Here is a 16816-nt window from a genome sequence, read left to right as displayed (position 1 = left end):
GAAAAAGAAGTAGAAAATACTTTTAGGCAAGCTTTGGTCTTCCATTGTTGAAGATGGAGAACCTGGTCCCTGTTGTGTTATCTTTATGGTCCTGTGGGAAGAGTAAACATCTAGTGGTGTGTTGGTTTAGGCTTTAAGGGGGATTGGAAAATGAATGACTGAGCCCAAATCCGGTGGAGTTGGTGCAGCATAAAAATGTAGAACATTCTGTTTTTTTCCACCAAAGAGTCAGGTGTTTTTTTGCTTTTTTTTTTTTGGAATGAATATTGGGTTTGACTTTAGGAAAAAATATTTTTTTTATTTTTATGTAGAACCGCTACTTTGAGAACCCTCAAGTGATCCCCGAGAACACAGTGCCTCCCCCAGAAATGGTTGGTATGATAACGACAGTTGCTGTGAAAGTCAACCCGGAGCGTGAGGACAGTGAGACTCGAACAGTAAGTGTCTCGCTAACTGAGTTGTTTCTACCGGTGGCTGCTGTAGTTTAAGATACTGGCCTGTTAAACCATTTAAGTTTTTTCTTTTTTTTTTTCCCTTAAATACATGGAGACATTTAAGACAAATAAACGTGTGTGCCTGGCAGAGCATCACTGGTCCTTCTCTGCAGCCTGGGAGGGGTGAAAATGACCTGTCCCGTGTCATTGATGCCAGGCTAGAAAGATAAGGTTGTTATTGAAACCCAGGATCACCCTGCTGGGAACAGCAGCAGACCAGGTGTGGGGTGTCTGTTCTGTCCCTTAGCTTTAAGCCTCTTGACATAAATAAAGTCCCTTAAACTATAGATAAAAGTATATAGCTCAGTGACTGAGAGTGTGGGCTCTGGGACAGAGAGCTCCAGTACAATGTCCCGGCCCCACCCACTGGGGTTTTCTGACTCCAGGAAAGTTAACGAACCTGCGTTCTGACCTTATTTTTCCTCTCGTTATCTGAAAAACCTGTCTCACGGACTTTGTGAAGGTAATGCTGGCATGGTCCGCAGGTAATGTATCGTATATTTGTGGTGTCTGCCACATAGGTAACATGTTTTGAGCATTTACTATGACAATTTTTGTGATTGAATTAATATTATCCATGTTTGTTTTGCTGAAATGGTTGTGCAGAGTGTTTCAGTTTGTGCTAGGATGAACGAGAAACTTTGAATAAAGCTTTCCTCCTTTCGTTGTTCTTAATTAGAAATTTGTTTTCTGAGTATCATTCCTTTGTATTTTCTTTTTTCCTTGTCTGTTCATGTCCATTGCCCATTTGTATTTTGAGCCTAACATTTTCCTTGTTTCATGAGTCCTTATGTATTAGGGCTGTTGAACTTTTCTATTTGTAAGCATTTTCTCTTTATAAATATCTTTGAATAAAACTGCTGGGTAAATTATACTTTGTGGTGTTCTTTTAAATAAGTAAAATCATAGGTATTCGTTTTAAAAATTTCTCAAGTGATTTGAATCTCCAAGTTTCAACATATTTTCCTAAAGTTTTTACAAATGATTATGTAGAAAATTATGAAAACCTTTAGGCTGGGCACGGTGGCACATGCCTGTAATCCCAGCACTTCAGGAGACTGAGGTGGGCGGATGACCTGAAGTCAGGAGTTTGAGACCAGCCTGGCCAACAAGGCAAAACCGCGTCTCTACTAAAAAACACAAAAATTAGCTGGGCGTCGTGGTTCGTGCTACTCGGGAGGCTGAGGCAGGAGAATTGGTTGAACCCAGGAGGTGGAGGCTGTAGTGAGCCGATAGTTCTGCATTATTTGTTTTCAACATAGTTTGGATCTTTCATCACAAATATTTACAAAGGGGTGTCACTCTTTTCTGTTCTCTCTCTTTCAGTGGGTGATACCCAGTGGGCACTGGTGGGGGCTATTTTAAATGCCACAATGGTAACCCAGCTCCTACCCATTTCTGTCTTCTAGCATTCCATCATTCCAAGGGGATCACTTTCTCTGAAAGTGTTGGCAGAATTGCCCATCATTGTTGTTTTAATGTATCAGGTATGTGTATTGCTCATTAGTCTCTTGGGTTTTGGGCTTCTTATGAGAAAATTGACATCTGGGGCAAAAAGATGTGTATAATACACACATGCTAAATGACGTGATGATTCTTTGGTATGCCAAATTTTGTTGCCATAGTAGAGTGTAGATGTATGAAAATCTGGTATGTTTGCTTTTAGCTCTACAAACTGAACATCCACAATGTTGTTGCTGAGTTTGTGCCCTTGATCATGAACACCATTGCCATTCAGGTGTCTGCACAAGCCAGGTGAGGCGTCACTGTAGCCAGCTGCCACAGCGCTTGGATTCCAAGTAAAAATACACTTGCTGTTGTCATTCTTAAGACATGAAAATGATGAGTGATAAAATTTTGGTAAAATTTTATGCACTCTTGACTTTCTGCACCTGTGTTTCAGGGACGACAGTTGTAGCTATTTTGGTTCTTAATTTGGAAAGATGAGATAATAGCCCGTATTTTGGTGTGTTGTAAATTAGAAACGTCGTCAGGTGTGAACTGTGCTCAATAACAGCTGTGGCATATCCAAATCTTGCTCATCTTCAAGCCTTTATTCTTGCTCATTGTTCAGCCTGAGCGCTAGAATGTTCTTTACACCCTCAGTTCCCCATCAGCCTTCATCTCCAGATAGGCTGTGTTCATCCTTTGAAGCCTCTCGGTGAAGCCTTTTCTCAAACCTAAGGATGTTCCTCCTGAGACTGTCTTCATGCACTCTCCTGACTTGGAGCCTATCTGGCTGTGTCGTTTGAAGGCAGGATCTAAGGAGGAATACTCTTTGGCCATGGCCACGGCCCAAGTCGGGGTCTTGCACTGAGCAGATGTTACACGAATTCTTTCTGCGGATTGAGTAGATTGGCCTGGCACTGGCTTTGTGGGATTCACATTGTAACTGCTATAGAAGGGGTTGGAGAACTGTTGGGTGTGTTCCCTTAAAACTTGTATGTTATTTGGAATTGCATGAAAAGTGTAGACACCTTTGCTATTGCTGCTGTCTGTGTTGCTTGGGTCTGTGTGGAAATCAATCTTTTGGGCTTAGTGATAGTTACAGGCTTTTAATTAATACTAACATCACCCAAAATTGAGAGGTAATATTTTTATTCTCTTCTTATTCAGGCAACATAAGCTTTACAACAAGGAGTTGTATGCTGACTTCATTGCTGCTCAGATTAAAACATTGTCATTTTTAGCTTACATCATCAGGATTTACCAGGTAAGGTCATTGACTTTTATGTCAGGTTTACTGAGATAGTTTACATACAATAAAAATCACCTTTTGTGGGTGTACAGTTCTAGGAATTGACAGATGTTGGCAATCATTACTAGCACATCAAAATACAGTACGTTTCCATCACCCTCCAAAATTCCATTGTTATGCATTTGTTGTCAGTTTCTTCCCACCACCTCCATTCCTTGGCAAACCCATGGATTTATTTGGTCCCCATAGTTTTGTCCTTTCTAGAATGTCATATCAGTGGAAATGTCCAGTGTCTGGTCTCTGCGACCTTTTAAGTCTGGCTTCTTTCACTTAGCAGTAATGTTGAGATAGGACCTTGTTTTACTGATTACCTTTTATTGCTGTGTAGTTGTCTTTGCTTGGCAGCCTTAACAAAAATCCCATAGGCTAGGTTGCTTACACGGCAGCAATTGTCTCATAGTTCTGAAGGCTGGAAGTTTGAGATCAAGGTTTCTGGTGAGGGCTTTCTTCCTGCCTTGCAGACAACTGTCTTCTGCTGTGTCCTCACAATGGCGAACAGAGAGGGAGAGTTCTCTCCTCCTCCTCTTACATGGACACAGTCCTGCCAGATAACGGCTGCAGCCCCATGACCTCACTGAACTTTCATCCCCTCCTGAATACTCTGTGTCCAGATACAGTCACATTTGGAGTTAGGGCTTTCACATGGGAATTTTAAGAGGATGCAACTCAATCCGCAGTGGTAGAATCTCATTGTGTGGATGTATCACGGTGTGTGTTTATCCATTCACCAACTGATGAGTATTCAGATTATTTCTAATGTTTTTAAAAACAGCTTTATTATTTATTTACTTACAATTTTTTTTTTTTTTTTTTTGGAGACAGAGTCTTGCTCTGTCACCCAGGCTGGAGTGCAGTGGCCGGATCTCAGCTCACTGCAAGCTCTGCCTCCCAGCTTCCTGCCATTCTCCTGCCTCAGCCTCCCGAGTAGCTGGGACTACAGGCGCCCACCACCACGCCTGGCTAGTTTCTTGTGTTTTTTAGTAGAGATGGGGTTTCACCGTGTTAGCCAGGATAGTCTCGATCTCCTGACCTCGTGATCCGCCTGTCTCGGCCTCCCAAAGTGCTGGGATTACAGGCTTGAGCCACCGCGCCTGGCCTTACTTACTATTTTTTGAGACAGAGTCTCACTCTGTTGCCCAGGCTGGAGTGCAGTGGCACAATCTCAGCTCACTGTAGCCTCTGCCTCACTGGTTCAAACTATTCTTGTGCCTCAACCACTCGAGTAGCTGTGATTACAGGCATGCACTACCACGCCTGGCTGATTTTTGTATTTTTGTAGAGGCGATGTTTGGCCATGTTGCCCAGGCTGGTCTCGAACCCCTGGCCTCAAGTGATCTGCCCACCTTAGCCTTCCAAGGTGCTAGGGAGCCAGGCCTAAAATAGGCGTGAGCCAGGCCTAAAAACAACTTTATTGAGATGTAGTTTATGTATCATAAAATTCCACCTCTTTAAGTGTACAATTAAGTAGTTTTTAGTTTAGCCACAGATATGTACCATTACCACCATCCAATTTTAGAATAATGTCATCACCCCAAAAAGAAACCCTCTCCCATCAGCAGCCTTCCTTGACTGCATGCTCTTGGCAACCACGAATGTACTTTCTGTCCTTATGGATTTGCCTGTTTCATTTTTGGCCATTATTAATAAAGCAACTATACACATTTACATGCAGATTTTTGTATGGACCTATTTGGTTCATTGACTTTTGCTGCTGTTAAAAGTTGTGTGTTGTGGCAGCTAGGTGTGAGAGAGATTGGAATTTAAAAGGCATTATCAGTAAAACTGATAAAGAAGTTTTGGGTGCTTTTTTAAGGAGCCTGTGTGGTGGAGCATTATCAGTAAAACTAATGAAGTTCTGGGTGCTTTTCTGAGGAGCCTTTATGGTGGATTTTTGTTTCATTTTTTCGTGCATAGTTGTGTTCTTATTTAAATCATAAGAACTTGAAGGAAAAAATACCTTATCTCCTGTTAGTGTTTTTGAAAAGAATTCTTACATGATTGTTCTGTAGTATGGAATAAATTCAGTACTGATCTATATCAGTGGAATTGGATTATAATTTATGCTTTTTGTAAGGCTTTTATTTCAGAAAAATAAAAATTAAAACAGGTGCTGAATTGTTTAGAATAAAAACTACTTTTGAAAGCATTTGTAACCTTTTCCCCCTTAATTTTTTTTTTTCTTTTTGAGGCAGAGTCTCGCTTCTGTCGCCCAGGCTGGAGTGCTGTGGCGCGATCTCGGCTCACTTCAAGCTCCACCTCCCGGGTTCACGCCATTCTCCTGCCTCAGCCTCCCGAGTATAGCTGGGATTACAGGCCCCTGCCACCACGACTGGCTAATTTTTTGTATTTTTAGTAGAGATGGGGTTTCACCGTGTTAGCCAGGATGGTCTCGATCTCCTGACCTCGTGATCCGCCCACCTTGGCCCCCCAAAGTGCCGGGATTACAAGCGTGAGCCACCGCGCCCAGCCGTCCCACTTAATTTTAATGTATATAACTAGATAATGATAGCTTACATGACGAAAATGGAACATTTGGTGTAAAAAGTCTAAATTAGGTACCCCTTGACATTTTAGTCAGCTTGTTGTTATCTCGGTGAGTGGCCTTCTGCTGACACCCCAAAAGAAGATTGTGATTAGAGCTGTTCTGAGTTGGCTCAAGTTGACTCCACTGTTGTTCACAACCTACATTACTGGGATGACTGAGTAAACATGCAATTACTTTTAAAAAATCTTTCAAGCCTGACATGGTGGCTCATGCTTATAATCCCAGCAGTCTGAGAGGCCAAGGTGGGAGGATTGCTTGAGCCCAGGAGTTGGAGGCCAGCCTGGGCAACATAGCGAGACCCCATCTCTAAAAAAAAAAAAAATGAAAATTAGTCAGGCATGGTGGTATGCACCCTTAGTTCCAGCTACTGAGAGGTGGGAGGATGGCGTGAGCCCAGGAAGTCGAGGCTGCAGTGAGCCTTGATCATACCACCACACTTAAGCCTGAACAACAGAGTGAGACCTCATCTCTAAAAAATAAAAATCTTTCAGTACTTAATTGTCTTTCTGTTCAACAGTGAAAGTAATACATGTTCACTGTTGAAAGTTGAGAAAATACAGGAAGTACAAAGAAGGCATCCACAGTCTCACCATGTGAAAGAGACTGCTCTGTGGCTATACCTCCTTCCCGTATGGCATTGTATACATGCACACACATACCATTAAAACTTTTTGGATATTGCTGTGTAAGTAGGCCTGCTACTTTATGAGGGTCACTTGAGTCAAGCTTAGTCTTAATGTTTTTTTTTTTTTTTTTGGAGACAAGAGTCTCACTCTTTCGCCCAAGCTGGAGTGCAGTGGCATCATCTTGGCTCACTGCAACCTTCTCCTCCCAGGTTCAAGCGGTTTTTGTGCCTCAGCCTTCCAAGTAGCTGGGATTACAGGTGTGTGCCACCACACCCAGCTAGTTTTTGTATTTTTAGTAAAGATGGGGTTTCACCATGTTGGCCAGGCTGGTCTCTCTCGAACTCCTGACCTCATGCGACCCCCCCACCTCGGCCTCCTAAAGGTCTTACTGAATTTTTAAGAAGCTAATAACATTTTAATTTTTCTTAACACTCTCCTATCCATGTAACTGTGTTGTCTCACTCTGTTCTTACAGGAGTTGGTGACTAAGTATTCTCAGCAGATGGTGAAAGGAATGCTCCAGTTACTTTCAAATTGTCCAGCAGAGACTGCACACCTCAGAAAGGAGCTTCTGATTGCTGCCAAACACATCCTCACCACCGAGCTGAGAAACCGTACGTCCGACCTGTCTTGTCTTAAATGCTGATGCTACTCCTACGGCCGTCTTTGGGGACTCGGCTGACACTCCATAGTTGTGTTGCGAGGTTTCCGTGTGTCCCTGCTTCCTTCATTGCTGTCTTGGGTTTGTTCTTTCCCCTCTTTTCTCTCCTTCTCTGCCTCCCTGTATTAGTCTGTTTTCACGCTGCTGATAAAGACATACTCGAGACTGGGCATTTACCAAAAAAAGGTTTAATGGACTTACAGTCCACATGGCTGGGGAGGCCTCACAGTCATGGCAGAAGGCAAGGAGGAGCAAGTCACATCTTAGTGGATGGTGGCAGGCAAAGAGAGAGAGCTTGTGCAGGGAAACTCTCGTTTTTAAAACCATCAGATCTCAGCCAGGCGCGGTTCTCATGTTTCAGCCTCCCAAGTAGCTGGAATTACAGGCACCCACCACCATGCCTAGTTGTTTTATTTTTAGTAGAGGGGATTTCACCGTGTTGACCAGACTGGTCTCGAACTCCTGACCTCAAGTGATGTGCCCTCCTCAGCCTTCCAGTCACACCTTGGGACTACAGGTGTGAGCCACTGTGCCCGACCTCTTTCCAGTACTCCTGCCATGAGTAAGAATTTTGGAGATGTGTTGGGGACCTTTATAGCATGAGGATTCTTATAGAACTGCTAGCACATTAAAAATCCTTTTTGGCTGGGCGTGGTGGCTCATGCCTGTAATCCCAGCACTTTGGGAGACCAAGACCATCCTGGCTAACATGGTGAAACCCTGTCTCTACTAAAAATACAAAAAATTAGCTGGGCGTGGTGGCAGGCACCTATAGTCCCAGCTACTCGGGAGGCTGAAGCAGGAGAATGGCATGAACCCGGGACGGCAGAGTTTGCAGTAAGCCAAGATTGCGCCACTGCACTTCAGCCTGGGTGACAGAGCGAGACTCCGTCTTGAAGTGTGGACATGCTGTTGCTGCCCCATCTGCACATCCTCAGATGGGGTCTTGCTGTGTCGCCCAGGTTGGTCTCGAACTCCTGGCCTCAAGTGATCCTCTCGCCAACAGAGCAAGACTCCGCCTCAGGAAAAAAAAAAAACCAAACAAACAAACAAACAAAAAACCTTTTCATGCTTACCAGGTCACCTCCTTCCCATTACTGCACAAGCTGGCCCCTTCTGAGGGCATAGAGCTTGGTTTTAATCAGTGTTCACGGCCGCTAGCCAGGATTGCTGGCTTCCCAAGCTGCTGCTCTCCAGGGGTTGATCACATTAGACTTTTGGGGTTCAGCTTTTAGTCTTCCCTTTTTTTTAAACTCCGTTTACTAGTTGGCTTGATTTTTTTTTTTTTTTTTAATACAAGGTATTATAGGATGCTTTATTTTGAAGCCCTTTAGTAGTTCCTGAGACTTAAATAGACATTAGCATCACATCTCAACGTTTTGGTGGAAAGAAACATTTAGAGAATCATGTTAAATGTTAACTGTGTATTACAGTTAAAACATCCACTTCCGCCAGCATTTTCCCTTCACTTTACTTTTTTGGCACCTGCAGCGGTATCAAATGGTAACCCATTTCACTCATTGTGAAGAGCCAGTGGTTTGAGAAAACCTGCCATTTTAACAAGTTCAGCATTTTCCTAGAGATTCCGATTCTGGGTCATGGAGAGGATCTGGAAAGTAGTGGGTGCACAATTTAATCTCCTATCACTCCTCCCTGTGCTGGAGGTGTTCCCACCTCCCCAGCCAGTTTGCCACATCAATGCTGAGCCCTTTGCACCCCTCTGTGCCTCCTTCGTCTTGGCCACTTCACTGCAGCCTGCCCAGCCCGTTGCATCCTCTGACCTCAGAAGGGCCTGCTTGTCACTGCTTCCGTTTGGCTGCTCCTCCGTGTGCTGCCTGGCTGTGGAATTACCTAGAAATGTGCATCTCCCACATTTCAGTGTCTGCATTTCTTTTATGCCTTTGACCCTCAATAGCTATGAGCTGGTGGAAAGTGTACTTTATTTGACTTACTGCAGCTGGCTTTGTGTCAGGCTTATTCTAGAACCTGAACATCCTTTGGGATGATTGTATTAATAGAGCTCCCCAGGGGAAGTGTGGACATGCTGTCGCTGCCCCATCTGCACATCCTCAGAAGCCTGAATTGTCCCTGAGTGGTGACCGGCTGTTTCTATAGAACCCTGGTTAGGTTCAGGCCTGCAAGGGCACAGAGAGTAAGTTTAGGGGTGGTTCTACCTGCAGGAATAGAGCAAGAGAGGAACCCCGGCGGGGATTCTGGTGAGCATCATCCGGGGAGTCAGGAACCGTAACCTGGGACTCATACCTGTGAGAACATTGTAAAAACGCCTGGACCTTTGTGATTTATATAGAGAAACATTCTTAGGTCTTCTTAGTATGCTTCAGGGTAGTAAAGGAGCATTTAAGAGATCTCGTTCCCTTCTCCAAACTGGTTGGGAGGGTGGTGGCAATGTTTAAGGACGGTGGGATGTGCCTGGGTGGTTAAGTACCAGAGGTGGAATCTCTGCCTGAGGACACCAAGCTGATTTATTCTTAATTTGATCTCTGACCCTGAACATGACCCTGACTGCATCTTTGACAGCAGGTGGCTGGTGTGGCCTAGTAGAGCTGCTGTGTTAGACTAAAATAGCATTTGTGCCTTTCTGGTCTCCTCTCTGTCCCTTTTCAGGCCTGGGTTGCATATCAGACTGCGGGCTAGCTACTTTTTAAAAGCACTATAAAGTAATTTAATGTGTAATTGGTTTTGTTAGTGATCTGTGCAATGAATGTTTGTCTTCTAGAGTTCATTCCTTGCATGGACAAGCTGTTTGATGAATCCATACTAATTGGCTCAGGATATACTGCCCGAGAGACTCTAAGGTACGAGATTAAACCAGTGATACCTGGTTGGTTAAATGCCAGGAACATCAATTACTGGCACTTCATGTTACAAGTGTTTCAGTGAACACAGGCTGTTGGGCCTTGACATACCTGTTAGGTTTACGATTGCAGGATTTTTGTTTTTGTTTTATTTATTTATTTATTTGTTTTTGTTTTATTTATTTATTTATTTATTTATTTATTCATTCATTCATTTTGAGGCTCAGTCTCTCTCTGTCACCTAGCCTGGAGTATAGTGGTGCAAACTTGGCTCACTGCAACCTTTGCCTCCTGGGTTCAAGCGATCCTCCTGCCTCAGCTGTCCTAGTAGCTGGGATTACAGGTGCCTACCACCACGCCTGGCTAATTTTTGTATTTTTAGTAGAGATGGGGTTTCACCATGTTGGCCAGGCTGGTCTTAAACTCCTGACCTCAGGTGATCTGCCTGCCTCAGCCTCCAAGTGCTGGGATTACAGGCGTGAGCCACTGTGCCCAGCCAAGAATTGCAGGATTTTTGGAAAGCCCTTAGATTACCTTTTGTTCTTTAGCTTAAAGGAAGAAATCAGAGTAATCATCTTGATTTAAATTTTAGGTAAAACTTTATCTGACTTTATTATTGTTTTTTGCTTTTTGTATAATGCATCTTGTTTTGTTAAAAAAAAATTTTTTTTTTTTGTGGTAACCTACCTGGAAGATAGAAGGGAAGAAAACCTTTTGGTCCTGCACAGGGAGATGGAGTAATGTTGCTAATATCTTAATGTACGTCTGTATAATCTTTGTTTCTTACACTTAAAAAAAAAAAAAGTAGTTGTGTCCAGGCACAGTGGCTCACGCCTATAATCCCAGCACCTTGGAAGCCCGAGGTGGGCGGATCACCTGAGGTCAGGAGTTTGAGACCAGCCTGACCAACATGAAGAAACCCCGTCTCTACTAAAAATACAAGATTAGCCGTGTGTGGTGGCGCATGCCTGTAATCCCAGCTAGTCAGGAGGCTGAGGCAGGGGAATTGCTTGAACCCAGGAGGTGGAGGTTGTGGTGAGCTGAGGTCACGCCATTGCAATCCAGCCTGGGCAATAACGGCGAAACTCCATCTCAAAAAAAAAAAAAAAAAAGTGATAATGGTTACTATTTCTAAAGCAGAAAATTAACATTTAATCATCTTTACATTATAAAATGGATCAATATTTGCCATATTTTGCTTCCAGTAAGGAAGGTGTGATGGATCTTTTGAAAAATGTTTAGGATCCTTTGAATATGGTACAGTTTTCTCACTGTTTTCTGTAGACAATGTTGTTATAGGCATTTTTTGTAACTTGGGGTTGAACCTCCCTAGAATTGGATGTTAGATTATGTTACTCCTGCTCGAAGCCCTCCAGTAGCTTTCTGTTGTTCTTAGACAAAACCCAAACTCTTGACCATAGCATTTGAGTCTCTGTGTGATTTGGCTCTGTCCATCTGTTCTACATCTTGTGTTGGTCCTTCCTCTCTGACTTGCTGCAGCCACACTGGCTCCTGCAGCTCCCCTCCCCAACCTGCTGCAGCATGCTACCCCCTACAGCTCCCCTCCCTGACCTGCTGCAGCCATGCTGGCCCCTACAGCTGCCCTCCCTGGTGTGCTGCAGCCACACTGGCCCCTATAGCTTCTTGGCTACTTCAGGCAGTTACCACCTCTGGGCCTTTATCTTTCCTGTTTCTTCCATCTGGAAATTTCCCTGGATTTTTGCCTTAAGGCCCCTTTTTGTCTTTAAGATGCCACCTCAAAGGAACCGTCCCTGGTACCCTGTTTAAGAATAGCTCCCCCCACTTATCTTTCTCATGTGTCCTTTTTACATCTCCCCCAGCACTTATTAACTTGTGTAGCTTATTTCTTTACTTGTGTGTTTCTCTGCTGTAAGTAAGCTTCCTGAGGGCAGAGGCTCTGGTCACTGAGATGTCCCTGGCATCTAGCCCAGGATCTGGCACATGGCAGGTGTCCATGTGTTTAGTGGGGGAAAAAACTCATAGCCTGAAAATTCTTATTGTGTCTCTGTAAAGTGGTCATCATATATAAAGATCGATTGACCTGTCCTATTTGTTTTTGAGTAACAAAGCCCATTCAGTGCATGATCAAGCTGGTAGTATTCCTCCTCGGGTTAGCTGTATGTGCCAGCATCTGTTAGCAACTTTATGGCATGCACAAAGTTAACCTTTTAGCTTGGAAGGTAAAGATGGAGGTATCAGTACAAAACCTGAACCCTCTTCCGTCATGTGTCTGGGAGAGAGTAATGTGGGGAAAACGGGCCATGTAACTGTGTTGTCCCAGTGGTGGTGTTCCTGGGGCAGAGCAGGCATGGCCACGTGGGAATGAGCACTAGCAGAGGTCTCTGCCCGCAGGCCCCTCGCCTACAGCACGCTGGCTGACCTCGTACACCATGTCCGCCAGCACCTGCCCCTCAGCGACCTCTCCCTCGCCGTCCAGCTCTTTGCCAAGAACATCGACGATGAGTCCCTGCCCAGCAGCATCCAGACCATGTCCTGCAAGCTCCTGCTGAACCTGGTGGACTGCATCCGTTCCAAGAGCGAGCAGGAGAGCGGCAATGGGAGAGACGTCCTGATGCGGATGCTAGAGGTACCAGCTCTTCCGAGAGTATCATCCATCCTGCAGTCTATCCTTTTGTGGCTAAACCTTTTTTTTTTTTTTTTTTTGAGACAGAGCCTTGCTCTGTTGCCTAGGCTGGAGTGCAGTGGCGTGATCTCAGCTCACTACAACCTCTGCCTCCTGGGTTCAAGTGATTCTCATACTTCAGCCTCCCAAGTAGCTAGGATTATAGGCATGCGCCATCACGCCCAACTAACATTTTGTGTTTTGGTAGAGACACGGTTTTCCCATGTTGGCCAGGCTGGTCTTGAACTCCTGGCTTCAAGTGATCCTCCTGCCTCAGCCTCCCAAAGTGCTGGGATTACAGGCGTGAGCCACCATGCCCGACTTGTGGCTAAACTTGAACCAGTGCTGTAGGGGCGGCTCGATTGCTAGGCTCGATCCCAGGAGTTAGACCACTTAGGTTCAGACCCAGGGTCCCCAGATGCTTCACTTCTGTGCATCAGTTTTTTCATCTTTTCACCAGAGTTGTGATATCTGCCTCATAGGATCGCTGTGGAGTTAAATCAGGCAGCACTTGAAAGCTCTTAGCACACTTCCTGGCAAGTAATTAGGAGAGTTATTTTCTGGGGCCATAGTACCCAAGTGCTAGACTGGCTGTGGACATCTCTGGGGAGACACCCAGAGTATGAGGGATGTGATTCCTGAGCCCTGGGGGTGGTGGCGGGGCCCTGGTGGGATGAGGCCTGTAGTCCTGGGTGAAATCTAGGCCTTGCCTGTCAGGCCAGTCACTCAGCCTTCCTGAGCCATACTCTGCACATGCAAAACGGAGATGGTGTTGGGAGTAAACCAGCACTTTTCCTTTACACCTGGCACAAAGGAGGTGTCCAGATGTTACCAGCCTTCCACCAGTTTTGCTGGGTTGGTACAAAAGTAACTGTGTTTCATCAGAAGTAATGGCAAAAGCTGCAATTCCTTGGATGCCAACCTCATAGAAAAGCAGCATGACTTCAGCAGCTCGTGTCAGTCCTATCTTATTTCACTGTGATCTGAGCAGTATTTGGCCTGTTGAAGAGAAATAATTCTGTCCTCTCCCTTGAATTTCTCTTCCCGTTAGGTTTTCGTTCTCAAATTCCACACCATTGCTCGGTACCAGCTCTCTGCCATTTTTAAGAAGTGCAAGCCTCAGTCAGAACTTGGAGCCGTGGACGCAGCTCTGCCCGGGGTGCCCACTGCCCCTGCAGCTCCTGGCCCTGCTCCCTCCCCAGCCCCTGTCCCTGCCCCAGCTCCACCCCCGCCCCCACCTCCACCTGCCACCCCTGTGACCCCAGCCCCCGTGCCTCCCTTTGAGAAGCAAGGAGAAAAGGACAAGGAAGACAAGCAGACATTCCAAGTCACAGATTGTCGAAGTTTGGTCAAAACCTTGGTGTGTGGTGTCAAGACAATCACGTGGGGCATAACATCGTGCAAAGCGCCTGGTGGTAATTCTGCTCTTCAGTTACGTAGACAAACGATACTTTTCATAAAGTGAGTTTTATTCGAGTTAATATACTTTCTTTTTTCCAGAAGCTCAGTTCATTCCCAACAAGCAGTTACAACCCAAAGAGACACAGATTTACATCAAACTTGTGAAATATGCAATGCAAGCTTTAGATATTTATCAGGTAAGGAGGTGCCCTCCAGCCAGGCTTTCATATGGAAAGTACCTCTTAGTATTAGAGGTGCTAGTGATGGGGTGGCAGTAAGAGCTGTTGGTATTTGGATGGTCCACAGTATTTGTATACCCAGATGTGCTTTGTTCCACAACATAGCACTGGGTTTATGTGGGAATTCTTATTTATAAGAATCTATGTGCATTTTGTGGGGCAGATGGTGTAAACGGAATGCAATAGAAATATAAGACTTAAGTTTACTAATTTTTTTCATGGTCTGAACACCTAGAGATTTTGTTTTTTTTTTTTAATTCTTTGCCAAAATTAAGGTGAGAGAGGAGAATTTAAAAGGTTTTGGAGGGGGACATTTGTTATCTAATTTAAGTGCTCTATTTTAAGTGTGCAGCTGATCTGGTTAGGTAATGGAACATATTCAGAGAGGTTCAGTTTTAATGCCGTGGGTGGCTTTTTTCGCCTGTATTAGGTCCAGATAGCAGGAAATGGACAGACATACATCCGCGTGGCCAACTGCCAGACTGTGAGAATGAAAGAGGAGAAGGAGGTGTTGGAGCACTTCGCTGGCGTGTTCACAATGATGAACCCCTTAACGTTCAAAGAAATCTTCCAAACTACGGTCCCTTATATGGTGGAGAGAATCTCAAAAAATTATGCTCTTCAGGTATAAAACTCCTTTTTTTAACATTGTTTGAACATTAACTTTACAATTCTTTATGTCTTAAATACTTTTTCATTTATTTCAAGGATTTTAAAAATAATGTAGCCAAAGATGTGCTTATAGCATGAAATTTAAAGAAATATTAGGCCATAATGTCTTGAAACAATTTTTGAAAGATTCAAATGCTTTGGGTCAGTTCCTTTCATTAGTAGAAATAAATGTGTGGGCCGGTTGCGATGGCTTATGCCTGTAATCTCAGCACTTTAGGAAGCCGAGGATAGCTTGAGCCCAGGAGTTTGAGATCAGCCTGGGCAACAATGGTGAAACCTGTCTCTACAAAAAATACAAAAATTAGCTGGGTGTGGTGGCGCACACCTGTAGTCTTAGTTACTCGGGAGGTTGAGGCAGGAGGATTGTTTGAGCCCAGGGGGTTGAGGCTGCAGTGAACTGAGATCACACCACTGCACTCCAGTGTGGGTGACAGAGAGAGACCCCTTTCTCAAAGTCTCAAAAAATATGTGTTAAATGTAGTCCTTGGTATTTGATGATGAGGATGAAATAACAGATTACATCATTGAAGTGAACTGCCCTGCTCTGTGCTCAGTAAACCCATTTCATTTTTTTCCTTTGGTAGATAATTAAATTTCTTGGAGTGTGTGATACAGGCTTGGTTTTATGTTTTTGGAAAGCTCACTACTTTGTCTTAAAGCTGCTTTGGGAAAGGGATTAATTTTTCACAAGTGTTTCTTGTTTTGACAGATTGTTGCCAATTCCTTCTTGGCAAATCCTACTACCTCTGCTCTGTTTGCTACGATTCTGGTGGAATACCTCCTTGATCGCCTGCCAGAAATGGGCTCCAATGTGGAGCTCTCCAACCTGTACCTCAAGCTATTTAAGCTGGTCTTTGGCTCTGTCTCCCTCTTTGCAGCTGAAAATGAACAAATGCTGAAGGTAAAGGCCATTTAATCTAAGTAGTGCTTCTGTTCAGGGTTTTGTTATTGTTGTTAGAGACAGGGCCTCACTGTGTTGTCCAGGCTGGTCAGCCTTCTGGACTCAAGCAATCTGCCTGCCTTAGTCTCCCCAGTTTTTGGGACTACAGGCACTCACCACTGTGAGTGTGCCTGGCTTGTTTTTTTTTTTAATTCTTATTTTCACTTTTAAACAGAAATTGTAGTGACTCTGTATATTTATAAAGTGCTCTTTGAAATAGTAAATATTTGCAACAAATAAGGGCCAAGTGTGAAAAACATTCCGTGTATTTCTAAGCAGTAACTAATTTGTCTAGTAACTTAAAATGAAAAATCCAAAACTCTTATGGCAAGCAAGTGTGGTGTTATTAGTATTGACACCACTGATTTTCTTTTTTAAACCTAATTTCTTTTTTGGGTTACAGAAATAAAATAGGAGCAGATGGTTCTTATTTTTAAACATTTCATTGATGCAAACGAACTTATTAGAAGGAAAAAATGTCTTCACCTACCTCTCAAATATGGTGTGACGGTTCCGATTATGTTACCAAGCAATGGTCTCACTCCCAGATGCACATTGAAGCCAATACAATGGTACCAGCTTTTCAGGAAAAAAAAAAAAGCATCTTTATTGCCAGGTCGATTGACAAGGAGACAGGAGACCTCATTCTCCCAGAGCTGGGGTCTCAGGGTGGGTTTTATAGGAAGAGTAACGGTGAGGGAGACGGAAAAATGCAGTGAGGTATGATTTGATTGAGCTCTGCAGTGAGGCACTGCTGGGCCTTTTGCTCTTAAGTTCCTATTGCAACAAAACAGGGCTCCCCTTGCTTCTTAATTTGGTCCTTGTTGCTTGGTCCAGGTACTTGGGTTCCATCTGTGGTTAACTTTTCCTTCCAGCGGGCCCCAGGGTCACTAATCCTACGTGCCTGGTTCACCTGCGCATGCTTGCGTCTTGCAGCCTTGGGGTCTGTTGCAACTGAAATCAACTCAGGCGAAGCTGAACCAGTTTGAACTGGTTCTGCGGTTACAGTTACATCAGCAG

The 16816-nt window shown here is 44.2% G+C and overlaps 1 protein-coding gene across 1 annotated transcript in view; it reads left to right on the top strand.

Annotated features, from left to right (window-relative positions):
• Positions 1-16816, top strand: part of TRRAP (transformation/transcription domain associated protein) — a 140703-nt gene that overhangs the window by 18512 nt on the left and 105375 nt on the right. The window contains exons 8-18 of the mRNA XM_025379374.1: positions 312-437; positions 1904-1981; positions 2161-2249; positions 3111-3207; positions 6899-7037; positions 9822-9900; positions 12274-12508; positions 13596-13959; positions 14045-14142; positions 14615-14809; positions 15566-15757. Of these exons, the coding sequence (XP_025235159.1) occupies positions 312-437; positions 1904-1981; positions 2161-2249; positions 3111-3207; positions 6899-7037; positions 9822-9900; positions 12274-12508; positions 13596-13959; positions 14045-14142; positions 14615-14809; positions 15566-15757 (1692 nt within the window). The remainder of the gene's footprint in view (positions 1-311; positions 438-1903; positions 1982-2160; positions 2250-3110; positions 3208-6898; positions 7038-9821; positions 9901-12273; positions 12509-13595; positions 13960-14044; positions 14143-14614; positions 14810-15565; positions 15758-16816) is intronic.

The sequence above is a fragment of the Theropithecus gelada genome, chromosome 3 (assembly GCF_003255815.1).
Source record: "Theropithecus gelada isolate Dixy chromosome 3, Tgel_1.0, whole genome shotgun sequence".
Taxonomy (NCBI): domain Eukaryota; kingdom Metazoa; phylum Chordata; class Mammalia; order Primates; family Cercopithecidae; genus Theropithecus; species Theropithecus gelada.
Note: the sequence above shows the minus strand (reverse complement) of the source record. Positions and strands in the feature narration are given on the sequence as shown.